Source organism: Tricharina praecox, assembly GCF_024521635.1.
Source record: "Tricharina praecox strain CBS 144465 chromosome Unknown BZA05scaffold_1, whole genome shotgun sequence".
NCBI classification, from domain to species: domain Eukaryota; kingdom Fungi; phylum Ascomycota; class Pezizomycetes; order Pezizales; family Pyronemataceae; genus Tricharina; species Tricharina praecox.
Window position 1 is genome coordinate 2,870,163 of NW_026250403.1, and position 11,860 is coordinate 2,882,022.

The 11,860-nt window shown below is 55.0% G+C and overlaps 4 protein-coding genes across 4 annotated transcripts; 1 reads left to right on the top strand and 3 right to left on the bottom strand.

The window, feature by feature from the left end:
- Positions 1-1,526: 1,526 nt before the first annotated feature.
- On the bottom strand, positions 1,527-2,060 carry BZA05DRAFT_383470 (uncharacterized protein). Its single transcript, XM_051482221.1, has one exon. It carries the CDS (start codon positions 2,039-2,041, stop codon positions 1,568-1,570), a length of 474 nt encoding a protein of 157 aa, XP_051344738.1. The 5' UTR covers positions 2,042-2,060; the 3' UTR covers positions 1,527-1,567.
- Positions 2,061-4,016: 1,956 nt separating this feature from the next.
- Positions 4,017-6,197, bottom strand: BZA05DRAFT_22369 (uncharacterized protein). The gene has a single exon (XM_051479746.1). It carries the CDS (start codon positions 6,098-6,100, stop codon positions 4,148-4,150), a length of 1,953 nt encoding a protein of 650 aa, XP_051344739.1. The 5' UTR covers positions 6,101-6,197; the 3' UTR covers positions 4,017-4,147.
- A 381-nt stretch (positions 6,198-6,578) lies between these two features.
- Positions 6,579-8,589, bottom strand: BZA05DRAFT_366797 (concanavalin A-like lectin/glucanase domain-containing protein). Its single transcript, XM_051481541.1, has 2 exons — positions 8,243-8,589; positions 6,579-8,189 (listed from the first exon to the last, which is right to left on the bottom strand). Exons 1-2 carry the CDS (start codon positions 8,347-8,349, stop codon positions 6,905-6,907), a joined length of 1,392 nt encoding a protein of 463 aa, XP_051344740.1. The 5' UTR covers positions 8,350-8,589; the 3' UTR covers positions 6,579-6,904.
- A 1,910-nt stretch (positions 8,590-10,499) lies between these two features.
- On the top strand, positions 10,500-10,995 carry BZA05DRAFT_383478 (uncharacterized protein). The gene is made up of 2 exons (XM_051482222.1): positions 10,500-10,746; positions 10,792-10,995. The coding sequence occupies exons 1-2, from the start codon at positions 10,539-10,541 to the stop codon at positions 10,800-10,802; spliced, it is 219 nt and encodes a 72-aa protein (XP_051344741.1). The 5' UTR covers positions 10,500-10,538; the 3' UTR covers positions 10,803-10,995.
- Positions 10,996-11,860: the final 865 nt, after the last annotated feature.

The following is an 11,860-nucleotide window of genomic DNA, read 5'->3' on the forward strand; positions in this document are numbered from 1 at the left end:
ACAACTATTTACCTACACCTTACTTATCATAGTTGTCCTACATACAAAATAAAACACTGAACAGCTCGTGAATATCCTACCTGCTTTCCTACTCGTGGCCTAACATGTGCAGCGTCGTGATCGGAGTCTCCCGCTTCCAACGAACTCCGGCATTGAAGTGACAAGTGACAGTACATACAAAACCACCTAGCAGACAGCTCCCACCTCCACCAGCCCACCTCCGCATCCCGCAATCAAGGAAGCGCGCGATACAAAGTATATACATACAGCGTCTTCAGGTCCCTGGCTAGCATACATATTGGGCGAGACGGTTGACAGATCGACGCCTAGGATATCGTCGACCGGACGAGACGTCAATGCCGCCGCCGCTGCCGCCGCTGCTGTTTCACGCCAACCATTATTCCGGTCCCGCTCCACCCCCCACCCACAACTGACAGCAGAAGTAGGAAGTATGTAGGCAGGGCACGACAGAGCAGGACAGGGCAGGGCAGGGCAGGACAGGGCAACAGGCCGAAATGGATTATGGCGCAGTTGGCGCCGAATAGAAACACCTCAAATGTACAAAGGCCAGCGCCGCTGAGAGCATGTGTACAAGACTGCTCCTCCCAGCCCTTCGATTTCACCTCTCCAGTAGCGCACCCTTCTCCTCCTCCCCATTCATGAAACAAACACATCAGCCGTGCGTGCCAGTGCATACTTACCCAGGTATCGCAGCTACCTACCGGCGTACAATTGGAAACCTGTATTGCATCTGGTTCCGACGGACGTCGTGACATCCATCCGACATTGACATCAAACCGTTAGATATGTGCGAATAATCCATGGTGAGGTAAGCGCCGAGCTTGCATGCGTAAGTACGATATTGCTACCCCCCGCCCTCCCGTCTCGAAATCCGTAGTCGAGTGGGCGGTTGCTGGCAATTCGCATTGCCGTCCGGATCGCCTGTGTAGTTATGTGGAGGCAAGTGGTAGTTAGCCCCAAGTATTAGGAGGCTACGATATTCACCCTTGACTCGACTCGACTCGGCGATAAACGTGGATCCTCGTTTTGCTATTGTCGCTGGAGTTCGTAATTGAAAATCATCTCATGCGGGCACCACCATAATTCTGGCAGCAGCTCTGTACATAGGTCCATCCGTTCTACGTGAGCTCGGTATCTGGCAACGACATCGATATGTTGATCATACGTTTTTAGGAGGAATCCGAAGATTCCGAACGAGGAGTCTATACTCTACAGCACTCGTGCCCGCCGCTTCCTATTCTACAAAATTGAGGTCACATGTGGAACGCGATATATGTAACAATGAAGTCAAATCCAACTGAAATTCACACCCAAACGCCCCCTCCCTCCCTCCCCAGCCCATCTAACTCGCCACTTTCCACCCACCTCTACCCCTCACCATCCACCCACCTCTACCCCCACCATCCACTCTCCGGAACCCCTCAGGGTCCCCCCCTCTCCGGGGCCCGCAGGCCCCCTACGGGACCCGTTAGGGTCCCCACCTCCGGGATCTCACGATCCCCCCCCCCCCCTAGGACACCACCCCAGGCCCACAAGGGTTCAAAGGCTAAGCCTTCTCGCCCTTGTAGAGGACCTTCTTGATGACGACTGGAGAGGTGCCCGCCTTGGGAGGCGAGGCACCTTCCAGGTTACCAAACTTGTCAAGGGCCACAGGGCCCTTGGCAAGCCGGCTGCCATCAATTCTGGCCAGCCTGGCCTGGGTAGGTGAATGCGTTTCCGCATCGGAGCCGTTTCCGGACTCCAAGGGGGCCCCCCACCGCACGCCTCTCTTCGGCGGTGTCGGCTCCTTCGGCACGAAGCCGGAGCTAGGGCTTTCGCCCGGACCAAGCTCTACTCCTGTCTCCAGGAGATGGGCCTTGCGCTTCCGCCGCCCATCGGCGGCGGCTTTCGTCTGCAATGCAGCCGTGGGGGAGGGAGGCCGAGCAATCGGCTTCCTCTCCACCTGCCGCTTATGCGGCGTCGGCATGCAGTTGAGGTTGGTGTTTTTCTTCACCAACTCCTTCCGCTCCCTCTCCAGCATGGTTTCCCACGTTAGTGGGCCCGCAGGTCTCGGAGCGGCAGGTGCCAACGAGATGGTTGGCGGCCTTACAGCCGCACGACCACTTCGCCGGACGCCCTCTGTGGCTTGTTTTTTCGCAAGCCCGCCAGAGGGGTCCTCGGCACTGCGTTTCCTCGTCCTGGGACTTGCCCAGGGGCTGGAGGGGGGCACTGCAGACGCGTCGGATACCAACGGCGAAAACGGTGTCGGAGCTCCCTCCACGGGCGGCAAGTAGACAGCCTCAGGAACCTTTCGTTCGTTTGGTGCCTTTACCATTGCCCTTGGGATCTATTTTTCCAGTGTCAGCTATTAATCTTCTAAATTCGTCGGGTAAGAGTGTATACCTTGCTCGTCATCGCCGCCTTTGGTATCGGAAGTGACGACTTGGGAGCGATTCTGGTTTTCTCATCATGTTTCCTGATGAAACTGTCCAGAACTCCCGAGCCCGTCATCTTCGAGGGCTCCTCACGGAGCGCCTCGGTATGCTTCCGTACCAGGTATCCGCGCGCTAAGGCCCGTAGGCGGTCCATGGCCGCTTCTGCGGCCATATGGGCGAGCTCGATGCTCGCCCTCCGTCCATATCTCCTCCGGGTGAGGGAATCCGGCGCCTCCTCGACGTTCGCCTTCAATCGCTTCTCTGGAGGAGTGGACGGACCGTCCACTCCTGCCAGCGGGACATCGACGTAGCTGAGTCTCCGCTTCGGCGATTTACCAGGCGATGTCGAGGAAACGTTCTCCTCGAAGGGACTTGAGGACTCGAGATCACCCACCGACTGCTGCTCCGGGGTCCCCGGAGGCGAGTTGGCGGGTGCCGGTCTAATCCGAGCCTTCATGGGGCTCGAGGACACGAGACCATCCACCGACTGCTGCTCCGGGGTCCCCGGAGGCGAGCTGGTGGGTGTCGGTCCAATCCGAGCCCTCATGGGAGTTGGATTCTGCGGCCGCTCAAGAGCGGCCGCACTAACCGGGGGACTCGATGGAATATCTATTCCATACCCCCCAGCGCCTCTGGCCGGGCTCGAGATCGCGATCCTAGGGGATCCATCTTGGGAGAACAGCCGCGAGGCATGTCTCATCGGACTCGATCCGATAAATCTCCCCATCACTTCGGGCCTCAGGCCCGAAGTCTTGATTGGGGAGAAATCCATGGAATTCCCCGTGATCCGCGACTCATCCCCCGGCCCCCGGGTCTCCTCGTCGCTTTCAAACCCCCCTTCCCAGTCTTTTACGAACCCGGGTTCGACAGCAGCTTGATGTGCTGGGCTTGAAGATCTTCGCTTCACCGGGCTAGACTGGGAAGAGGGGAGCGAAACCGGCGGGAGGAAGGTCGCCGGGCTGGACGGAATTTCCGTCGCGCGTGGTTTCAGCGGACTGAAAACAGGCGACGGAAGAGCAGCCAAATCGACCGAGGGACTCGAAGCTTGCCCAGTCTGTCGCTTGGGAGCGGATGCTCCCGCGACCGGAGTCGCAAACAACAGACTGAACCCGTCTGACGATATCTCGTCATAGGGTCGCTTACGAGGACCCAACGGCGATGACATTGCCTGACCCGGCCCCGGGGCCTGTTTCACAGGACTGCGACCTTTGCCGGCAACCAGCTTACTGGTTGCCGGCGACAGCACCGATAATCGGTGTCCATCTTCCACGACCGAAGATCCCTTCGGAATGGCCAAGATGGATTTCACCGATTTCGATGATCCGCCGGTCGCAGGACTGAACACCTTGATGGGTGTACTGGGCTTCGCCGGTGACTTGACCGGAGAATCCGAACCCATAATGGTGTTCAGTGCCAAGGGACTCCCAAAAGTAGCGTACGGGGTCACCATAGTGACCCCCGCGGGAGTAGACGCTACGATCGGGGTCCCTAATAGGGGATCACTGGCCCAGACAGACCGAGGCCGGCTTGGAGTGGCAAGTGGCAGGGGAGCGTCTGCTCCGCTGACAATGCCGTCCACAGCCGGCCTTGGTAACTTGACCGGGGAAGATCCAGTGTCCTCTCCTCCGTCTTCAAACGAAGACGGGAAGATCTCGTTGTAATTCAACGAGTTGTCCTGCGATGCGATTAGTGTTTGCCAACAATTTACAGATCTATGGGATACTTACAGCAACATGCTGACTGACCCCAATGGTATTCTCGCTAGGAGACCGAGGAACCACAGCGGGCGCCTGATCGGTCAGGCGCCCTTCAGCCGGAGTTGTCACTACCAACTCCGGCTCCACCGCTTCCGGCTCTGCCACGTCTGCTGGCTCCACCGGTTGTGGCTCTGCCACGTCCGGGTTTGCCACTTCCGGCTCCACGGTCTCCACCGCTGGTTCCACGGTCTCTGTCTCCGACTCCGCCGGCACATCAGCCTCGGCCAGTGGTTCTGGCTGAGGCTCCACCTCCTCCGGCTTACTTGGCTCTTCCTCGGGGGCCCCGATCGCCTCGGCCGGTTCCGGCTCCTCCAGTTCAACTTCTGGTTCCGGTTCGTTGGTTGGTGCCTTCTTCGCAGGCGACGCAACCACCACTTCGAATTTCGGGTCCGTTGACCCATCATCCATTTGGATGTCCTCTTCCGGTTCGGGCTCCGGCTGCTTCTTTCCTCTCGCAGCTCTCCCCTTCTTCGCCGGAATATCAGCATTGCGTGGTCCCTTCTTCGTAGGAGTCCTTGAACCTACCACTTTCTTCGCAATGACTTGCTTCGTCACGCCCTTCTTGGCCCCTCGGCCCTTCCCTTTGAGGGCCGCTCCAATTGCTCTCGCATCTTCATCTGAAATCTCCTCATCGTCTTCGCCGGCAACGGTATCTGCAGTCCGTGCGGGAGCAACCTTCTTCGTCAAACGACGTGGTGGTGGAGTCGGCGGCGGCGCAGGGGTAGCACTCTTCGTAGAGCGCATTGAGCGACATGGTGTTGGTGGTGCTGTTGCCGGAGTCGGAGCTCTGATATCGACTCCTGCCTCTTGATCTTGTCCCTCCTCGTTCTTTTCAGTCTTAGATCCTCGGTCCTTCTTCGCACAAGGTCTCGTAGTTGTAACCGGAGTAGCAGCTCTCTTAGCTCTCCCTTTGGTCTTCGACCCTTTAACATTCTGTAGGTCCTCCGCCTCCTTCTCTTCTTCAATTTGGGGTTCAATCTGGTCTTCTTCGTCGACCGGCGCTGCAGTATTCTTCTTCGTCCGAGGTTTCCGCGCTTTACTCGCAGTCTTTGTAGTATCTGTACTCGGAGTAGCCGTAGCCGTACTCGTAGCCGTACTCGTAATTGTAGATGTAGTCTTCTTCTTCGAAGCTTTCGTCGTTCTCGTAGCAGCCATAGCTGTGGCCGTAGCCGTCGTCATAGCCGTAGCCGTAATCGTGGCCGTAGCCGTAGCTGCCGTAGCAGTAGTTCGAGTCGCACGCTTCTGACGCGTCGTCTTCGTCTTCGTCACCGGTTTCTGAATCTGGATATCTTCCTCCGCCTCCTTCTCTTGTTCAATTTGGGTTTCAATTCGGTCTTCTTCATCGACCGGCGCTGCAGCAATCTTCTTCGCACGGGGTTTCCGCGGTTTACTCGCAGTCTTTGTATCTGTACTCGTACTCGTAGTTGTAGCCGGAGCAGCAGCTTTCTTAGCTCTCCCTTTAGTGTTCGACCCTTTAACATTCTGTGGGTTCTCCGCCTCTTTCTCTTCTTCAATTTCAATTTGGGTCTGAATCTGGTCTTCTTCCTCGACCGGCGCTGCAGTATTCTTCTTCGCCCGGGGTTTCCGTGCTTTACTCGCAGTCTTCGTAGTATCTGTACTCGTGGTCATTCTATCGGTACTCGTAATTGTAGATGCCTTCTTCTTGTTCGAAGCTTTCGTCGTTCTCGTAGCAGCTGTAGCCGTACTCGTAATCGTAGTGGCCGTAGCCGTAGCTATATTCGTGGCCGTAGCCGTATCTGCCATAGCAGTAGTTCGAGTCGCTCGAGTCGCTCGTTTCTGACGCGTCGTCTTCATTGTCGTCATCGGTTCTTGAATCTGGATATCCTCTGTCTCCGCCTCTGTCTCGGCCGCAGGCGCCTTCCGTGTGGAGCGGCGAGTTCCCTCCATTGCACGCGGGTCTTGCTCTCTCTCTGGGGGTGAGGGGTATCAGAACTGTCGGGGATTCTCTGATGCGATGCGATTGCGAATTGCGATTGCGATTGCGATTGAGGTATCGAGTGGGCACTCTAGGCGTGGGTATACTTCTCGTGGATGTATGCGATTGTATCGTACTTTGACAATTGTGTGTTGGCGATGAGTTGCTAACAGTGGGTGCTTGTCGAAGTGTCGAAGTGCAGGTGCGGGGAGTGGTGAGGAGCGGGAGTGGGAGTGGGTTGGTGGGTTGTGTGGTGTGTGGTGTGTGGGCGTGGCAGTCGCGATCGTGGTGCGCGTTGTAAACAATCGCGCCAAGACCCGTGATCCAACTGATAGACTCGCGCCAAGACCCGTGATCACCCAGCGGATCGACCCGCGTCGACAGCGCACGCGAGCGAGCGAGCGACGCGCACTTCACATAATTATTACGCGGGTCCAGTGATCGTTCTTTGTGCAAATAGTATCTAGGAGCCAACTGCTCGTATAATCCCTTCACTCGTCTCAACTTTTTTTACCCGTAATGTACAACGAAGACAATGTTGAAAGCAGACAGCATCAGAGCACCGCAATTCGAGCAAGGAGTAAGCAGCCCATAATGAAAAGAGGAAGAAGGAGAGGAAGAAATGACGTTATTCCAAAGAAAAAGAAAGAAAGAAAACCACCCATTTCATCCAAGCAGCCATCCAGCCAGGTCCCATCTCATGAATCTGCCCATACCCATTCCTTCGTTCCAGACATCAAAAACCTATCGGCACACACTCAGACTCACGTACGTCTCTACAAATACTTCTTCGGCGAGCTGTTTCGTCTCTTCTTGTAAATTACGTATGCCACAGCCAACCCTACCTGGACCAACACAACAATCGTCACCATCATGCCGATCTTGGGTCCTCCCGTCGCCAGAACCTGGGTAACACTGTCAGGCACTGAGTAGAGCAGGTTCATGTGATGCTCCTTAAGGGTGTTTCGGAGCTCCTCAAAGTGCTGGGTGTAGTCCTTCGAAGTCATCGCCTGTGCAATCTGCATCGAGATGTTCTCGATGACCTCGAGCCGTGCCTCCAGCTTGTTGATCTGTTCGCGAGGAACATTGGACCCCCGGCTTTCATCTCGCCACTGGTCTTCCTTGTGATGAAGGGTGTCGATTGTGTCGTAGATCATTCCGAGCTGGGTTTGGATTGCGGCAAGGTGGTGAGTCAGGCCCTGCAAGCGGTTGTGAAGATTTGTGAACTGTTCTTCGGCGGATTTGTAATACATGGCTTCGTGATCCTCCTCTCCGGGCTCCGAAAGCCATTCCTCGAAAACTTGTTCATGGGGCGCCTTCTTGGATCCTTTTCCGGATTGCGGCTGCTGCTGTTGCTGTTGTTGCTGCTGAGGCTTTCCCTGTTGCTGCTGCGGCTTGCCCTGTTGCTGGTATTGCTGTTGGTGCTGATCCTTGGGCACTTCGTATCCTCCATGGGGAGCGCCGACAAGGAAGTTGAAAAGCTCGAAGCTGTCGGGAATCTGCGACGTCGCCGCAGTGAGACCGAAGAAGTAACCCTTGGGAAGTCGGATCTTGTCGGTCTGGAAGCACATTTTTCCGTCCACCTCGACTTTGAAGAGGTTGGTATTCTGAGTGACCTTGATCTGAGAAAGCGAACCCTTATTCCGGTAGTCGAAATCGCAGTGTCCAAAGGCAAGAGATGTGGGGTTGTGATGCTTCGAGTAATCCGTCCTCCCATCGTTCAGGTAACCCCTCACTTGCGGGGCGCCTGTGTGCGTATCGACGACCAGAGCCAATCCATCCCAAGGCGGACTGGTGTATATCGTGTCCTGACCCGTTCCGGACCCACTCTTGGAACCCCGCGATGTGTACCACAGGTGAAGAGTACCGCCTGCGCGCTCGCCTCCGGACACTCGGAAATCGGTGGTCAGTATCCACTCGTCGTGGACGTTTGACATCTTGCCCCATACACCCACGCGTTGGTTTCCAGAGACTGGAGGTGTGAGGATCACTCTGTCGCCGAAGAGTTGAGGTGTGCCAAATATCTCGAAGTTCTGGATATTGCGCCGGTCGTCGGATATCCTAGGAGCTGCATGTCAACACATGACCACGGTATAGCAGAGAATCGAACGTACGGATGCCGCGATCCTATAGAGAAATCGGAGTCCACTTCGTATGGTCTATCATCCGCCAGCGCAAAAGCAGCTGCAACAGCAGCCAGCAAGCTCCATTGTAGCTTCATGTTGTGTGGTGGGAGATGGATCGCAACACAAGGAAACAAAGACTAGCACTTGGAATGGGAGAACTGCAGCCGGTGCAGCGGGGACTGGCAGGAGGCAGTAAATCGAGTTGAAGGCACTTCTTCGTGGAAGTTTGAGGTTGTTTCTTGCGGGGTAGTTAGTGGGAGTGGGTGGGACGGTACAAGTATCGCTCGTGGCCTCGCGTTTCGACAGGTGTCCTTAGAGCTTTGGTGGCTGTTCCACACACCAGACGCAATTGACGGGTCGAAATCCCTGCCGTCAATCAGATATGCGAGTCATTGAATACCTAAGTCAGGATTTACCCGGTCTTTGAATGGGTCCCTGCAGCATACCGAGGCAAGAGCTGTGTACTTTACGTACTCCAGTCTCTGAGCATCATTGCAATCCAAATGGCTTGCAACTGCTCAGTCGAAGTGTTTCATCAGTTCCACAGTTGAGAGGATCTTACGGCCGGGCCATAAAGTCAATCGAGCCGAAGCCAAAAACGCCCACATAAGCCAAAACCGACAATGTCAACCTAGGAATATCGGACTAGCATATGGCATGTATGTAGGGTATGTGTACGGCATCTACTCTAATTTGTGGAAGCGGCCTATGCAACGGCCCGACGGCGCCGACACGGATAACATCCCTAGTGAAAAAGGAAGAACCCGAACCACTACCACTACTATACTCGACAATCGATCATCAGAGTGAATGGAAATGAAAGACTTTAGGCTGCTACATAGCTCGAGAAAAGACACTATGACGACTCAACGATTTTAGCCCAGAACATGCGCGCAAAACCCCACCCTCACCAGCAAGAAGGGTTGTTGCTTCGGTCGATGGGACTAGCGCTGTCACCCGGTCAACCACTAATAATCACTCGTCATGCGAAGTCACCCTAGCCCGGTTCTGATAATTTGACAGGAAAGGTCGGGTTTGTGGTCGCCATAGTCTAGCAAGGCCGTATACATACGACAATGAATTGATTCTCTCACGCATAATATGTAGCTTAAAAGAGCGAATTGTAAGCCTGCTGAAAATTACCTGTGACGTGGGACGATAAGCTGCACCAAGCAGTGGAGTGATAGAGTGACGACAGTTGAGCGCTATACACAGTTCGGAATGAATCCGACATTTCATACCATCCGTTTTCAGCATCAGCTGCGGAGTCCTTCCAAGAAAATCAGGTGGTTGATGATTGGCCGTCAACACGTGCTGGCACAATTCATTACAGGCCTCTCTTGCACTGACGTTGGGTTTCGTCTCCGATCGGATCACTCGCCGAAAACCAAACTAGAGGCATTCGACGGCGTTCTGGAAGCGGCTTATCACTGTCTCGCTGGGTTCTATGTCATCACTCGCAAGTCCGAATTCCTGCCGTGGCAGCCGGGGGCGGGCACCAAAAAGGAGCCTACCCGCCGCACCCGGACTGTACTCTAGCTCGCTGCAGATGTATGGGGGAAAGCCCGGGCGTATGTACTCCCTCGTATACATGCGTCTTTGAAATGAGGCTACCAGCGGCATGGACGGCGAGTCACGATCTGTCGGAACACCGGTGAGCAAAAGGGCATATTACCAGCTGCAACTCTTTGGAACAGAATTTACTTCACTTGTAGTTTCAGGATAGCTGAATCTTTGTCCCGGAGCGCAGGGCTTGGAAGTTCGACCAATATCCCGAGACTTGCACGTTTGAATGCTGTGCTTAGCGGATTATCCGTCCGTTCGTCATTCCAAGTCTCGAATGTGTGGATTTCGCTCGGCTTGGATGAAAGACCACCCACATTCCTGGTTTCCGATGACCCATTCGGTTTTCTCGATTGGCTAGAATTGCACCGAGCTGATATCCTGCCATACGCTCTACCGAGAGCGGGCGGGCGCCAGAAAAGCAGGTGAACTGTTCTTTCGCGAAGATTGGCGAGTCACATCCGTGCTTCCGGTAAGGGAATGGTACTAGTAGATGGGGAGGAGGAGGAGGATGAGGCGAAGGAGGCGAAGGAGACGGAGGAGACGGAGGATGCGGAGGAGGCGGAGGAGGAGCAGGAGGCAGGTTAGGGTAGATGTTGATGCAACTCTCAGAGGATGAAAAGAGCACATGACATGCACATCTTTCCATATTAGTCCATTTGTACATATCTTTACTCATTCGCCTCAAATTTGCAAACTCCCATGATCGCTACATACGTGCATGATTACGACCGTGCTCGCGGCTGTCTATCTTCCTAGCTCGAGCCACGCAATGCTCACGTTCCAATGCGCGACATGCTTCCGATTCCGTGGCTTCGTGCTCACCACTATTTCTACATATCGAGTGGATCATGATCAACCACCAGGGCAGCCAGGCTCCAGCGCTGCGGAGACGGAAATAACCAGACGGAGCTCTACTAGAGCAGCAGGTACAAACCTATCATGATTGATGGGAACAATGCTGACGCAAGGAGATCGGTGGTAGAGTAGTCCCTGGCAACCACGTCCCTGGCCATCACTAGTCCTCATTGGGGCCTGTCTCCATTGTGGATTCTCCAGGATCGTTCCTCTGAAAGCGACTGTCCGGTGAATTCTGCACGACCACCACGATATAGGCCGAGAGAACTTCACGGACGATCACCTGGTTTGAGAAAACCCACCGCTGTCCGCCTCCGCAGCCACGGTTCCTGAGCTCATGTGGGCACCTGGGGAGATGGGGGTTTTCTTTGTCTGAGCTGGAGGGGTTCGCCGGAAGTGGTGGCTGCTGCGAACGGGGGGACAATTACTATGATCATACATAGGAGCATACCGTACATATGCTGGCGCACGACGCACGTAGGTGTCCATCCTACGCATCAGCACGGGGGCGGAATTCTTGTCGGCTGAAATTGAGTACCTGATAGGGACGGACGGGAAATGAGGCTAAGCGAACGTACATGAGTGACAAGTGTTCCTGCAGTGACTTTTCAGTTCCGTACCTGCATGAGCTTGTTGCGTTTTCTGCAGTGCAGACGCCACAATTTCGTGATGGAGTAGTAACATACTCTTGGTATGTAGATCGTGTCGGGCAGTGAAACGAAGCCTCAAGAAAGTGCAGATGCCGGTCCCCTGGGGCTATGAGTAAAGTTGCGGGCTCTTTCGCAGCGCCGCACATCGCACAGCGGATGTGCATGCAGCTCAGGTCTGTGTGGTTCTTCCGACGAGCCATCACATTTGCACTTGGGCTTGCGCCCATTGCGCGCTCCGAACGACCGTTAGCTGAGCTCCGGTAGTTCGAATTGCAACTAAGGATTGGGCATGTACCGTGGATAAATCGCTACAGCACATCCGCTCTCGGAGCGCAGTTCGATTGGTGGGGCTTTCTGCGTATTGACTCGGGATCATCCCTCACCAATGAAGGGCGCACCATTTGTGATACATCGTCCGGTCTTTGTCTGTTCCCTCGCCACAGACATTTTTGTTTTCAGAAACCCCATTTAATGGTGTATCGGACGGGCCAACTGGTCTGGAAGCGCGCCATCCGTCGGTGCGATATAGGCAGTA

Bases quoted from the DNA above. Each gene is read 5' to 3' on its own strand.
- BZA05DRAFT_383478 (XM_051482222.1), top strand. From the start codon at position 10,539: ATGATTACGACCGTGCTCGCGGCTGTCTATCTTCCTAGCTCGAGCCAC.
- BZA05DRAFT_366797 (XM_051481541.1), bottom strand. From the start codon at position 8,349: ATGAAGCTACAATGGAGCTTGCTGGCTGCTGTTGCAGCTGCTTTTGCG. The intron at 8,190-8,242 runs GTACGTTCGATT...TGCAGCTCCTAG, and splicing joins TCTATAGGATCGCGGCATCC to GATATCCGACGACCGGCGCA.
- BZA05DRAFT_383470 (XM_051482221.1), bottom strand. From the start codon at position 2,041: ATGCTGGAGAGGGAGCGGAAGGAGTTGGTGAAGAAAAACACCAACCTC.
- BZA05DRAFT_22369 (XM_051479746.1), bottom strand. From the start codon at position 6,100: ATGGAGGGAACTCGCCGCTCCACACGGAAGGCGCCTGCGGCCGAGACA.